This window comes from Ailuropoda melanoleuca, chromosome 5 (genome assembly GCF_002007445.2).
Source record: "Ailuropoda melanoleuca isolate Jingjing chromosome 5, ASM200744v2, whole genome shotgun sequence".
Lineage (NCBI taxonomy): Eukaryota > Metazoa > Chordata > Mammalia > Carnivora > Ursidae > Ailuropoda > Ailuropoda melanoleuca.
In genome coordinates, this window is record NC_048222.1 from 97,785,778 (window position 1) to 97,800,272 (window position 14,495).

The 14,495-nt window shown below is 43.7% G+C and overlaps 1 protein-coding gene across 7 annotated transcripts in view; it reads right to left on the reverse strand.

Annotated features, from left to right (window-relative positions):
* Positions 1-14,495, reverse strand: part of FNIP2 (folliculin interacting protein 2) — a 129,987-nt gene that overhangs the window by 23,542 nt on the left and 91,950 nt on the right. For all 7 annotated transcript variants that reach the window (XM_034661440.1, XM_011228029.3, XM_019802216.2 and 4 more), the window contains 6 exons: positions 13,019-13,220; positions 12,630-12,718; positions 9,965-10,111; positions 9,677-9,846; positions 2,160-3,510; positions 1,109-1,265 (listed from right to left, as the gene is read on the reverse strand). In XM_034661440.1, the coding sequence (XP_034517331.1) occupies positions 1,109-1,265; positions 2,160-3,510; positions 9,677-9,846; positions 9,965-10,111; positions 12,630-12,718; positions 13,019-13,220 (2,116 nt within the window). The remainder of the gene's footprint in view (positions 1-1,108; positions 1,266-2,159; positions 3,511-9,676; positions 9,847-9,964; positions 10,112-12,629; positions 12,719-13,018; positions 13,221-14,495) is intronic.

The window sequence follows — 14,495 nt, forward strand, 5'->3', positions numbered from 1 at the left end:
ATGGAATGGCCTTCCCAGCTTCCAGTCACCCCTTCCCTATCTCTTCTCCCTCCCCATTCAGGGGGGTTTACGAGGACATCTGCTTCACTAACTGAGCTCTTCTTCCCATTTCACGTAAATACCTTTAGCCTGTTTGGCCTGTGTCTGATGTATGTTTAGTCTTCACAGAGGAGATGCTCAAGGCCAAAGATAACAAACGTGCCTTCTGCTCCACCTCTCAAAAAATACTTGTTTGGTGAGCAGGTAGGTAACAAGCCAAATTCCAATTTTCTTAATGCAGTGAAGACTTTCCCTACTGCACAAGACACAATATGTTTCCAATGCACAACATCTATTTTTGCACGTCTGCCCAATAGCAGCTCAATTAAAAACAGGCCCATCAGACTGACACAGTTTCCTTAACTGCTCAGTTCCTGTCACGCTGCAGATAACAGAAAAGCACTTAACGGCAGCCACAAGGCAATTTTCCAGTAAGACTTGTTAATCTTTATACAGTCATCCTCGTGCAGCCATCAAAGTGAACTTAATGACAAATCAGTTAAAATAAATTACTCTTAGGAACATGTAAGGATCGGATAAAAAGCAAACCATATGTGACATCTCTTCGGTCCTCCCCGTGACAGCATATAATTGTCACCATCTGTGCTGTTTATTCTATTCTGCCCAGCCTATGTGCCCCCCAGATCCACTCTCTGCCCTTCTCTGTCCTGTGCTGGCCCCAGAAGGCTGACCTCTGTGGACCTCGGGACTGTATCTGCGTCAGTTTTGACCTTGCTCTCTGGCTTCCAGCTGGGCTCAGCCAATGGGAGAGACAGAAGAGCTCAGAGGCTGAAGGGAAGAGATGGCAGGGAGCTATCCTCCACCCTCCTCAGTGCTTGTGTGGTGAGGTGGCCACAGTTCTGTGTTACTGCTCCCCACTTATCCTTCAGGCCCAGGTGTGCTCATAGCTCCCAGCTGTTGCTAACCCCTGGGTGCTTCACCAGTCCTTGCCCGAGTCGCTAGAAACAATCCTGTAATTACACACTCTTCAGTCTAAACACCTGTTGCTCGCCAAGACCCTGGCTGACATTGTGTCAGCAGCCAGGGGCTCCAAGCTGGGATCACTTACATGGACTGTGTGGACCAGATCAGCCACCAGACACTGCTTCAGCTTCTCGTCGCTGCTGGTCCCATGAAGCACCAGATCAGGCATGTACGTGGGGCAATAACCTGCCAGAAGTGAGCGGCCAAAGTTTCTTACATTTGGGTTGCTGATGCTCTGAGACCTAAAACAATATTGGTCCATTAGAATACACAATTAAAAATGTACTCCCTTCTTGTGTTACAGTTGGAACAAAACCCCTAGTAACACAGGTCAGAAAAATAGATCCAGGGTGGTCCATTTCACCAATCCTCCAGGAGGTGGATCGTCAATGTGGGAAAGGAAGGGGGTAGGAAAGAAAAAGAATGTGGTTTTTTTTGGATGGAAGGGTAGAAAAAACAGTATTCTGATGGCTGGTAATGAGTTTGTTTTTGAACCTCCTATCAAACATCTACCAGGCGGTCTGTGTCAAGAGAGTGAAGAAAGAGAAAGTCTACCGAGGGGGGAAGCTTGCCAAAAACCTGGCTTTAGGAACACGACACGTCTGCACGGGGTGGTGCCCACGACAGTGCAGAAGAACAGAAGAAATCTCTAATTACTGCTTTCAGTCATCACAGACCAAATAATCAACCTGATGGAGTGTTAAGGAAGAGGTGTTGTTTCCCAACCCCTTCCTGCTGCTCTGACCTGCAGGAGAGAAGCCACACGGTGAGGGGAATCCACCACCTCCGAGGCAAGGCATCTGCTGCCAGCCACCTAACTTCCACGCAGATGACAGAAAACTAAAACCCCTCTCCCCACCACCACCTCCACCGTATCCTTTAGCTTCCCCAAATGTCACAAGAGTTGCGAAGGCAACAACTTGCCTCCTCCCTCAGAGAGCTCGGATGCACTAGGCCACAGTGATCGTCCTCGGAGAAAGGGTGGGCTTGAAGCTGTGTGCATCGGGTGGATAACACTGCTCCTCTCTGAGGAAAAAACCCATTATGTGTGAAACAGCCGACAGTACCTGACGTGCTCACCCGTGGTAAGTCAGAACAGTATTTGAACCCAGTTCCCAGTAACCTGCTAGTGTTACCTTGGCAGAGGCAGCTCCACCTCCAAGGACCCTTCAGTCCGGTCATCGCTGTGCTCTAGATTCAGCGAGGCTGACGCACACGCTTCCTCGTCACTGTCTCCAAGAGCGCTATCTGAGCTTTCGTTTCTGGGAATGTCTCCTTCCATCCTGAAGCTGGCCTTCCTGTCGGCATCCCCACAGGGGACATCTGCAGTGCCTGAGAAGCCAGAGGCCTGCTGTGCACACCTGCTTGGAACAGGCTGTATCAAAGGTCCTGCATCCTTCAAATGCAAACGTCTTGTTTCCTCCAGCAGCCTCGTTCCAGCTCCTGCTGCACGGCCCTCGGGTGCCAGCGAGTCAGCAGACTGGTCGGGCTGCCCAGCAGCATCTGCCACAGCCTCGGTTTTCATGCCTCTGTCCTCAGCAAAATCCCTCTCAAATTCACCTTCATCCCTCTCACAAGATGGACTCTGAGGACAGTGGACATTGTTTTGGAAGCCAGGTGTGAAGGAGCACCTAGAAACCTGCGGGTCCTGAGGCATGTCAGCATCCATCCCGGGCTTAGCCGAGGGATGGCAGGCTAACTCCGGATATTGTCTACAGGCCGAGAGCCGCTTCTCCATTTTTTTGGTGCGGCTTTCCAAGTCAGACTCTGGAGATACGGAGCTTCCAATTTGGAAAGTGACCTTTTCTAAGGGAGGTTTTTCCCAGGAATGTCTGTCAGGGCAAGGCCAGGCTGGTGACCGGTCTGTGAGTTTCTTGGGCATCTCCCCTTTCAACTCCTCACTGACAGTCTGCTGGCTGACCTTTGCTCCCGCCCCCAGCCCTTCACAGCTGGAGAGTCTTGAAGAGCCATCTCGTGGCACCTCTTTCTCACTTTCTTCCTCCCCACAAAATGTGCCCTGAGGTTTCCAGGAGCTGTCCAAGCCTGGCTCTTGGAATCCCATGCTGCAGGCCTGAGAATTCTGCTCTGGCCTTCTGTGTCCTTCTTTGTCAGGTTTAGAACACAGGTCTCTGACGTCAGCGCCCTCTGGGGACACACCGAGCCCCTCAGGCCTGGGGCTCCTTCCCTCGGCCGTACTAGGTGGCAGGACAGGGGGAAGGAGCGCAGGCTCACTTCTCACCGTGACCACCACATACTCAGACTCCTCTACCTCTCCCCTCTCCAAGGCTGTGGTGATGCTGCTCCCGTTTAACACCTGGTCACCTTCGCCGTGACTCCCACTCCAGGTCAGCTGGTTCTCTTGCAGCTCAGAGCAACGGAGAAAGTAGGTCAGGACATAAAGTATGCGTTGGACCAAATCCTTCTGCTTCCCCACCACGACGGTGCGAGTCAGCCTCACTGGAGAGCCAATGGCTCCGTAAAGATCACCTAGAGAGCAAAACAGACACAAAGACAAAGTCGTCTGGGGCAAGGCATGTCATGGATAGGTCAGCCTCTACGAGAGGACAGACGACTTACACTCCCAAATCAGAGTTTCTTCTTCACGCACCTAGCTGAGGCGGAAAGGTAACTCCTAGTAATGACCATGTTTTAGTTTTGCCTCTCTGATGGAAAGTGTGCCTGGAAAGGCTGAGGCCCAGCACGCTCGGGGCATGGGTACAGTGCTGGTGTACGCTGCCCCTCCCTGTGCTTGTCAGGTCTTCCAGGCAGCTCATGGGGCTGGCAGGCTCCCACTAAAGCCAGTGGCCTCAGTATGGGACCAAATCAAATACTGTATCTTGGAAACTAGAATGATGAGATTTTTTTTTTTTTTCCCCCAGAAGAATCCCAGGACAATAGGCCTTGGGGTAAAATCCAAATTCAGGGATCTCTGAATAAAAGTGCAGTGAATCAATTCAAAATACTTAATGAAATGGCCTGCTCAGAACTCCCTACACACACACACACACACACACCAAGTAGAATCAATCTGATTAACAAGAAGAAATCATTTAGTCATGAATAATGAATCTGAGTATTTTCTATCACTTCACATGAAAACTCTACTGGAAGAAAATATGTCCCATAAGTTATATCCTGACAAGTTGATTAAAAACTACCTAATGAGCCACAAAAATTTAGCTTAAAGGTGGAAGAAGGCCAAATAAGGGCAAATGTGTCAATGAGCCCCAGCAGTATAAGCTTTTCATCCAAAGTATTTAAGTGGCTATTGAAATTATTGCATTTGATGATCTGTTTATTACAAAGTATTTAAGTGGCTATTGAAATTATTGCATTTGATGATCTGTTTATTACATTCGATAAGTTGTACATTTGATGCTTTGATAATAACAGTGACACTTATAACAAAAAGCCAACATTTACTGACTATGTCGGCACAATGCTAAGCGTTTCACTTGGATTTATCTTAGAAACCATTATGGGGATAATCAGAAGGCTGGAATAAATAAAAACTTGAAAAGATACTAAATAAAGGAGAGGAGATACACGGGTACCGTTGTAAGTAAGAACTCAGGAAGTTAGAACTCATCTGAGAAATGCATCTAGAAAGGAGGGAATGCATTTCTATAAAGGCATATACTAGATAAAACTAATTAAATTGATAGATTAAGACAGGAAAAAGTGATGGAAACCATTAGGAAGTACTCCCCCTGGGGAACCAGCTGGAAGTACCTCCCCTGGAGAGTATTCCCTAGTGTAAGGCTACCACTCCTGACGACATACAGAGGGCAGGACACAACTGACTTTAAAGGACCCTCTCTATAAAAAAGACTACAGGCTAACAGAGCTTTATCTTTGAGGCTTTTGCAACTGACAAATCAAGAATTCAAAAAAAATAGCTCAGGACTGTAGTCTGATGGTAGGACAAGTCCTTCTGTTTGAGAAAACTTTCCTGACTGATCATTGTTGCACGGTGTCACAGTCTTCTCGGGAATCCATGGGGCATGCTTGTTAAATCAGTCTCAATGCTAATAAAGAAGATAACCATTACATATCTGAAATCTGGTACAAAAAACCACAGAGGAAAGAAAGGCCACTCAAAATGACAATACAGTTTTTCAGCAATGCAATTAACATTTGCTTTGTACATTTTAATAACTAATAAATGGAAAAAAGAAAACAAGGAAAGCCATTAAAATATAATTTATAATAATTTAAACTATATAAAGTAGTGACAGCAATATGTGTGGAAACCGTGCCTTTATTTTAGGGTCAACCTTCATAAAATAATGCATCATTAAAATAATAGACCTATAATATTCAAGATTTACAGGACTCTGAACTGGAAGACAATTTTTTGAGTCCTTGCACTGACAAAGCTACTAATTTTACAGTAGATTCCTTTGTTTTCATGAGTATAATTTTACAAAATGAAGAAGTTGTACAAGAGGGCAAATAGACAACATTACTGAACTTAGAAATGGTTAAGATGCAAATGTTATGTTCTGGGCTTTGTTAAAACCACAATTTAAAATATAAATTTAAGGGATGCCTGGGTGGCTCAGTTGGTTAAGCATCTGTCTTTGGCTCAAATCATGATCCCAGGGTCTTGGGATCAGGGTTCAAGTCCCTGCACTAGGCTTCCTGCTCAGCAGGGAGGCTGCTTCTCCCTCTGCCTGCCCTGTGCACTTTCTCTTTCTTTCACAAATAAATAAATAAAATCTTTAAGAAATAAAAAAAATAAAATATAAATTGAACTTTTAAAAAGAAAGAAGATGAGAAGATGACAGTGGGAAAAACAGGGTAAACAGAGTTATCTGTAGGTGAAAGAGAGAGGCCAAAGGCAAAGTGCGCATGGAAGCAGGAAGGGATCTGGGTGTGGGAAGAGAAGAGACGCAAAGGGAAGGAGACAAAAGGGCACCAGCAGGAAGGAGCAGGAGGGAGTGGGAAGGAGCGAGAAGGAGCAGGAGCGAAGAGCAGGTAGAGGAAGAGACAGAGTCCACCCAGAGAACAGAAAGGGGAGTCCAGAAAGAGGAGGGCGAGAGAGAAAAGGGTTAGAAGGAGAAACAGAGGAGGTGGGCAGTGAAGAGGTATAAACAGCAGAGAACCTGAGAGAAGCAGAAAGACGTGAAGAGGTAAGCAAAGCAGTGAGGGGGAGAAAAAGTATCAAGGGGACGGTGAAAAGATAGAAACTAGAAAGCTGAGAAACTGAGAATTCAGAAGCACTGTAAAGAGAGGGTGGTAAACGGCGGGGGGGGGGGGGCAATATGGGGGNATATGGAGGCAGAAACAGAAACAGACAGAAGAAGAAACTGAGACAAAATTTTTATTAAGGGCTACTTACTCCTGGATGACATTCTAATAAACGTGTATATGCTATGAAGTTCCCTTTACACAATGTTTCCCCAATCCCATGCATGGTAATTTATTGTATCTTTACTATTATTTAGTTCAAACTGTATTCTAATTTCTCCTGTGAAGTATTCTTTGGTTTTTGGTTTACTTAAATGGGTTGTTTAATTTCTAAGCAGGTGGAAATTTTCTCCCTATCATTTTTTTTTTTATTCATTTGTAGTCTAATTCCACTGCATTCTGAAAAATATAATTTAAACTTTAGGAGAAAAGAAAATGAAGAAATTTCAGACATTTTTACTTATATTAATTTAAACCAATGATCCCCAATGTTTTATGAGGAGAAAAGCTGCTTTTCACTTCCACAAATTCTTGAGGTCATTAGTGTCATAAGACAGACCCACATGGGACTCCTTCAAACAGTGGTGAAAGAAAGTGGCTTTCAAACTACGCCTACCCATCCCAAGAGAGAAATGCATTTCTACTGCAGCCTCACTCACCCTCTGAAAGAAACACTTTACAAAACAGTATATGTGTCACTCTGATATTTTCTACTATATTGACCCTTCTAAATGCTTTTTTGACCCACTAAATTGCTTCCACAACCCACCAATGGCTGGTGATCCATTTGGAAAGTCCCTGCGTGGAGTGCTCGTGTGAGACAGAGCGGAGGACGGCTGAGCTCCGGGACCCTAAGCCAGGGAGGGTGTGAAGGGCTCAAGCGCTAGCTGCTTCCAGCTTCTCTCCTCCCTTCCCCAGCAATGCCGGGGAGCCAGGCAGAAGTGGACACAGCAGTGGTACCGGTCCTGGCAAGTGCTCAGATAAGCCTTTGAAATAATTCAAGATAAAGTCCTTTCTATTATTTAGGAACCTGGACTAAAATGACATGTGCATCATTGTGTATTTCCAGAAACTTGTATTTTCCTGTTTATTGTGACTCGGTAAATATTTATTGAAAATAATAATAATTGGAAGTGGCTCCCCTGTCAAATTACTGAAGCCACTTATTTTCTGTAATAATGGAAACTCAACCATCATTTACATTTGGCTTTACAAAGCTATCACATGACTCTGTGCGAGGGTCTCAGCCCCTCTCACACAACTGTCAATAGCCAGACCCTGGCTAGATTGTCTGAAGGAGGGAGGATTGGAGACTTTCAATAATACGTAACGTACTGGGGTACCAGGGTGGCTCAGTCAGTTAAGTGTCCGACTCTTGATTTCAGCTCAGGTCATAATCTCAGGGTCGTGAGATCGAGTCCTGTGTCGGGCTCAGAGCTCAGTGGAGAGTCTGTTTGGGATTCTCTCTCTCCCTCTCCCTCTGTCCCTACCCCCCAACTCATGAGCGCGCTCATACTCTCTAAATAAATAAACAAAATCTTAAAAAAAAATAATACATGATCTACTACATGACTGTGAGCCAATGGGGAAGAACTTTGCCTTGTTATACTGAATACAGGAAATTAATGGCTCTCAATTAGTTAAATTTCAAATGAGAAGCAAGTCTAATTATAGATACATTTATCTAATTAAACACAAACTGCTTAATTAGCATTGTTTTTAAATGGGTGACCAGGCAGCATGAAACACCATGTTTCCTTAATACCAAGCCCCCTTCCCTCTGCCACTTAATGATACTACATTTTTTCAAGACTATTGTCCATAACAAGAACAACAATGCTCCATCCTCCCCAGAACTGTATAACCCAGGGTGAGGCACGCTCTGAGTTCTTTTCTGAGCTCAGTACTGACTGGTTGTATTAAATCCATTTTTAACATCCATAAATTCTTTAATTAGTTCATTTAACATGTACCTATTATCCCCCTATCTGTGAGACATGTTCTCTCTTTCTTACAACCAGGGCACAAGGGCAAGACATCTTTATTATCTATAACATGAGGACAACAGTAGTAGGTTTGGAATGAGAATCTAAGTAATTAATAACATAAAAAGCACTAAAAACAATGCCTGGCTCACAGTGTCAGCTTTCATTATTGTTATTATAACATGCTGCTTTCTAAGATTAGAGTGTGCCTCCCTAGGCTTCTGAAAATGTCTTTTTAACATTTCCTCAAGTATACTTTCCTTGAAAATCCCCTCCATCTCCTCACTCTGTCTCCTGGTGCCCCTCTAATGTCAATATTTTCACCAGCAGCATAAATAACAAAAGTAATGTATGTAGAACTAATTCCCACAGCAACCATGAACTATTATCATCCCATTTTACAGATGAAGAAACTGAGGCACAGAGAGTTCAGTGAAGTCACTTGCCCATGGAGACAAGATTTGATCTATGCAGTCCGGCTCTGGATCGCATGCTCTTAACCTTCACACTATACTGTCTCTCTCTCGCATCCTTCCACACACTCCTATCGAAGGAGTGATCAGGATGTTTTGAGGTCATCTGAACACAAATCTGCCACCTCCATTAGGCAGCTAGCTTCCCAAAGCTAAGCCATGTGTGTTAACTCCATATCCCTGGCATCCAGCACAGGCTCCGGATCAGAGTGAGCAGCAAGTATAACATTGCCACTCTCTCTGTTTGATCAGTGAGAAGTCCCAGGGTAGACACGAACCCAAATAGGCCACTCTGCTGTCACAAGCCCCAAATTCTATAACCAACTGTGCCGAAGCATGAGGTTCCCATACGTGCCTAAGTACGAAGCTGTAAGGGAATACACACCACCAACTAATTGCAAGGAAGCAGTACAGAGAAAGACAAGGTTCCTAACATAAGCCAAAATTATAAAGCTAGTAAAATTATAGTGCATTACTTTCTTTTTTCTATTTTTTTCCTCCTTGAAAACAGTGGTTCTCAGCCAGGGAGTGTCTTGTTGCCCAAGAACAATGTCTGGGGACATATTTGATTCTCCCAACTCTAAAGGGAGTTTTTCACAGGTAGCTAGTGAACAGAGCCCAGTGATGCTGCTAGACATCCTACAACATACAAGACAGTCCCCGTCCCCCCTCCCCTCAACCCTGCCCCAAAAGAATGATCGGGTCCAAACATAATGATGCTGAGCTTAAGAAAACCTGCTCTAGGGTGAACTGCCGCTGTGGTAGAGAGGTGGGAGAAAGTTGACCTGTACCGCTTTAGCAGAGCACAACAAAGCTGCCAGCAGTGGGAAGGAGAAGAACGTACAGACTTACAACTAGAATCTGTGGGCCAGGCTCCTACTGCCTGTCCGCCCAATGACAACTCCTGAATCGCCGGGATGGAGAGCCAATATCCACAAAAAACTCAAGCATTCTCTCCATTCCATCCCTCAGAGTCTCTCAATAGTCAAATTAGGTACTAACCCAGCTGTGCCCAGAGAGGATTATATGGATGTGTTTTGGCCAGCGTGTTCACTGACTGAGAGGTGCGTTTCTCTGAGAAGGCTTTAATGGGTGGGTGATCAACAGGCATGACAGTCGGTACCCAGGCCAGGTGGTAGGTTAACACTGCAGTCAGTAAGGCAGCAAAAAACCTTGGAGAAATGGAAGAAAATACAACCAGATGAGTCAATGCAGGAAGAAGCATGTCACATGCAGCACATACACTGGCTATGGAAGTTGCACTCAAGGCTCCAGAGAGTTGACACTTACTGGTTTTTGTTGATCTGTTCTATCAGAAGTGTAAACTCCTTGAGAAAGCGCTGGCAGAGCTGGGTTTTTTCCAAAGTGCTGGACATCATGGTAAGCCATACAGGTTCAGCTATCCTTGGAACAGAATATAAGTTCCAGATTGTTCCTCTACAGAAAAGAGAAGGGATACACAAAGCTGTCACAAATATCATTTTGGATACTCTCTGTATAAAGGAATAAAGATGAAAACAATAATCTGAAATTTTGCAGCCCTTAAGGGATTCGAACAGTATGTAAGTCAGGGATCGGCAAACTATGATCCACAAGCCAAATCTCACCACCACCTTTTTTGTAGATAACATTTTATTGGAACATAGCCACGCTCATTTGTTTACATATAATCTGTCGCTGCTTTTGCATGATGGCAAAGTTGGGTAGCTATGACAGAGGCCCTTTACAGAAAAGGTATACTAACCCTTGATATAAAATATTCATTTTTAAAGCAATCTGCTTTCACAAAGCCTAGTATAGAACTTTATGGCTATTTTTTTTTTTAAGATTTTATTTATTTGTCAGAGAGAGCACAAGTGGGGGAACAGCAGGCAGAGGGAGAAGTAGGCTCCCTGCTGAGCAAGGAGCCTGACGTGGGACTCAATCCCGGGACCCTGAGCTAAGCTGAAGGCAGATGCTTAACTGAGCCACCCAGGAATCCTGACAGCTATTTTTATAGGGAGGGAGGAAGGAAGGAAGGAAGGAAGGAAGGAAGGAAGGAAGGAAGGGAGGGCGAAAGGAAGAAAGTAAGTGTATGCTATACCAAAAATGTGACCAAAGGCAACTCAACAGTCATCAATTGCTAGCTGGTGCTTTAGCTCTCGAAACCAAAGCATTCTGTTCATTTCAGATGGAAAAACTACGTAAGTGGCTCTTCTTCATTATAATATATACTGAGTTTTTATAAGGATTAACGGAATCAAATTCTTAGAACTATAAGCTATTAGCAAAACTGACTAATATAGTTCTATCACTTTACCAATTCAGAAACAGCCCTAGAGAAATTAAGTTACTCGCATAAAACAATGAACGACAAGGTCAGGATGAGACTTCAGGTCTCCTAACACCTGGTGCCCAGGGTTCTACTGCAAGCTTCACGACTCACAAGCGTCTTTCAAAGAACACACGAACTTAGCTTGGGATCTCCACTGGAGAACACATCCACTCCAAGTTAGAGAGCTGAGACATATTCTGACTTGATTTTCTGGGCTTGAGATGCAATAGAATTCCACCTTGGCCAAAAAATATTTGCTGAGTTAGGTAGCGATGACAAGCTGAAGTCACATAGAACTGGGATTTATTTACTAAAACTAAGGTCTCCAATTGTTAACACTTTACTTTGTCACCATTTTTGGAGGGGCAGACTGCTGAAGAAAGAATAAGACTTGTCTATGAACAAGTGAGGCTCTCTGGCTGTGTGTTTTCAGATTCCTGACCTCTGAAAAATTAATACTTTCATTAAACCAGCACAACTTCATGCTATTTTTCAGCTATATGACTTAGGTCTTAACAACCACCAGATAATGACTGATGTGTTACTTCAGTACTTTATACATAACCCAGGATTCAAAAACTACTGAGGATTTTGCTCCAAGAAGCATTACAGAATTCACCTTAAACATCAAAAAAGTGTTCTAGAATTCTAAGAACTGTAAAAAATATTTATTTAAAGATTTTATTTATTATTTGACAGAGAGAGACAGCCAGCGAGAGAGGGAACACAAGCAGGGGGAGTGGGAGAGGAAGAAGCAGGCTCTCAGTGGAGCAGGGAGCCCAATGCGGGGCTTGATCCCAGGACCCTGGGATCACGCCCTGGGCCAAAGGCAGATGCTTAATGAGCCACCCAGGCATCCCCTGCAAAAAATATTTTTATCCTTCAGCTACAGAGTTAACAGTTTGACTCATTAGCTCATGACCCATTTGGAGTGTGATTCCACTCCCCATCAAGAAACCAGCTCAAAGAAACGGTGTGAGAACGCCAGCTCAGCACTGTGAAGGAGAACCCCACCCACTACACTATACCTTCCCACCCAGATACCAGGAGCAAGGACGACAGAAAACCAGTCTCGGGAGTACAAAGATCATGAATGAAAAACTGACAACGAAGACTCACTAGGGTGATCATATAATTTGGTGTCCAGACCAGGACACTTACAAGAGGACACTGGGTATAAACAAGGATCATCCTGGCAGACTGGAAGGTTTACATCCCTGACATACACTCTCTCTCCAGCTACACTGTGGATAAGCAGCCCTGAACCCAGGTTTCCACATCTGTAAAATGGGGCTAGTTAATAGTACTTACTGGCAGGGCTTTTGTGAGGATGACATGAAATAATGAACAGACTTGTAAGAGACACCTAAATACTAGTTTTCTCCAATTATCCTGTTAAAAGCAATCAAAGACTGGATGACAGGCAGCAGTGTGGATTACACAGCGCTGAGTGACCTAAACTTTTTACTCCAGTTGATCTCGATTTCCACCTTGAGGGAAGAAGCTGCTAGGTCAGTAATAGCCGCCGGCCCCGTGATTCTTCCAAGTAATGGTCTCTATGTATCTCTAGACCCTCGGCAGCCGCGGCTACTGCCATTTATCAATTTACCCTCTGGGGTTTGCCAGACGCTGCCGATATACCTGAATTCTCCCAGAGCTTCCATCAGACGGCTGACATAGAACTGGACACGGAGACTTGATTCTGCTATCTTCCTGCAGGAGATCATGGCCTTCGTGGAAGAGAAAACAAACCAAATTACTCTCTGAGAAGAAATTCCTTTATAACTGTCTACTACTGGGCTTTTGTTAATAAAATAATATTATAACCAAAACACTCAGTGTGGTAATGACTTAAGGCATCAGGAAATACTCTAGTATCTGATATCTGCTATCAGTATACCTAAGGGTCTCTTACTGTTACAGATGATTTAACTTCTCTAAAAAAGTGATCTGATACATAAACCATGAGATGCTACCTTAAAGCCCCCTAATCACTTCTCTATTTGACACCAGAACTACATCCTTATTACCTTTTCAATGGCACTCTTCAACCTGTTCATGTGAGATTCAAACAGGGGAAAATGAGAAAAAAAGAAGTCCTGGAAATTCCTTTGTGCTTCTTCTTTCTCACACAGAGAAAAGATGATGCTTATGGCAATTTTCTTCCTCCGAACTATGGCCGGATTAGAACTGCAGGTTTCTTCAGCCAGGCTGAATGTCTCATCTGTCGACCTGAAGGAAAAGTAAGTTTGAAAAGTCGCCATGCATCAAAAAATCACACTGAGGATAAACTGTAATGCTAGGGGATGACATTCAGAAAGTGAACCCAGAACTTTCAGAGTCTTAAACAAGAGTTGCCTGCTTCCAATTCATTCTCTTCTCTAATTCTCTGTCATGAAAAATGAAAACATCAACTTACCACATGGTATTTTCTAACATGAAAAGAAACTTAAATAAAACCTAAAAGTAGCTTTAAATGTCCTCTTGTTAGACTCTTAGTCTTCTTCCCTTGGATTATTTTACATCAGACTGGTGGTATTTAGGGAGGGGGGAAGACACATCTGGTCACTCAAAACACAGGCCCTCTGTTTTGGTTGATAGATACCAATAGATAGGAACATTAGAAGGGAAATGATCCTGTGGTATTCTGTTTAACCAACGCGTCATGTTTGGAAATTTACTGGTGGTTGAGGCTTACTTTCCCAAGGCTATTAAAACCATTAGATGAAGTAACTCCAGTAAATGTTCAGATTAAGCCATGCAATTGATTAAGCTCTCTGGGAAATCTCCCAAGCAGAAAGACGTATCTCTCGTCTGGGTAGTCAAGTTCTCAAAAAAACTTAAGATTCTTTTGAGAGACTCTGCTTATATGAAAAGGGAGAATCATGAAGCCAGTAAATTATGAGTATGTTCTCAATCTATCTTAAGGGATAAGACTCACAAATACGACCTAACCCTGCCTCTTACTGAACTATTCTGAAAAATCAGCACTGACTACCACATAGCTACTAACAGCAAAACGGAAAATAATTTTTTTTTTTTTGCACAAAGGTACCAAAAGCAAAGTACATAATACATTGCACATGAAAGCACCTTGCCTGGCACACAGGAGGTATGCGATTAACTTTCTCTTTCTCACCGGATTTTCACCGTTTAGTCTCATTATCTCCGCCAATATGGGAGGGTACTCCTTCCTCTGTTTTCTTTACCACAAATTACCACAAAACAATTACTTATGCTTGGCAGGAGTCAAGGCAGGTGGCCTTCATACTCCTGATCTTAAACTCATTTGGTACTCTACGACTCACAGCCTATAATGTCCCTGTGATTTCAAACATATCCATATCTTTGAAAACATGCATACATCAAAAGTTTTATGGTCAGCAAAGCCATTTTACTTTTGAAGGAAAGGAGATAGACATCTTGTTCTAAGCTCAGAAAGGATATGCTATTGTTCCTCTCAACTTTAAGCAAGATCCCCGAGATGCAGATGTGGCTGATAAATCA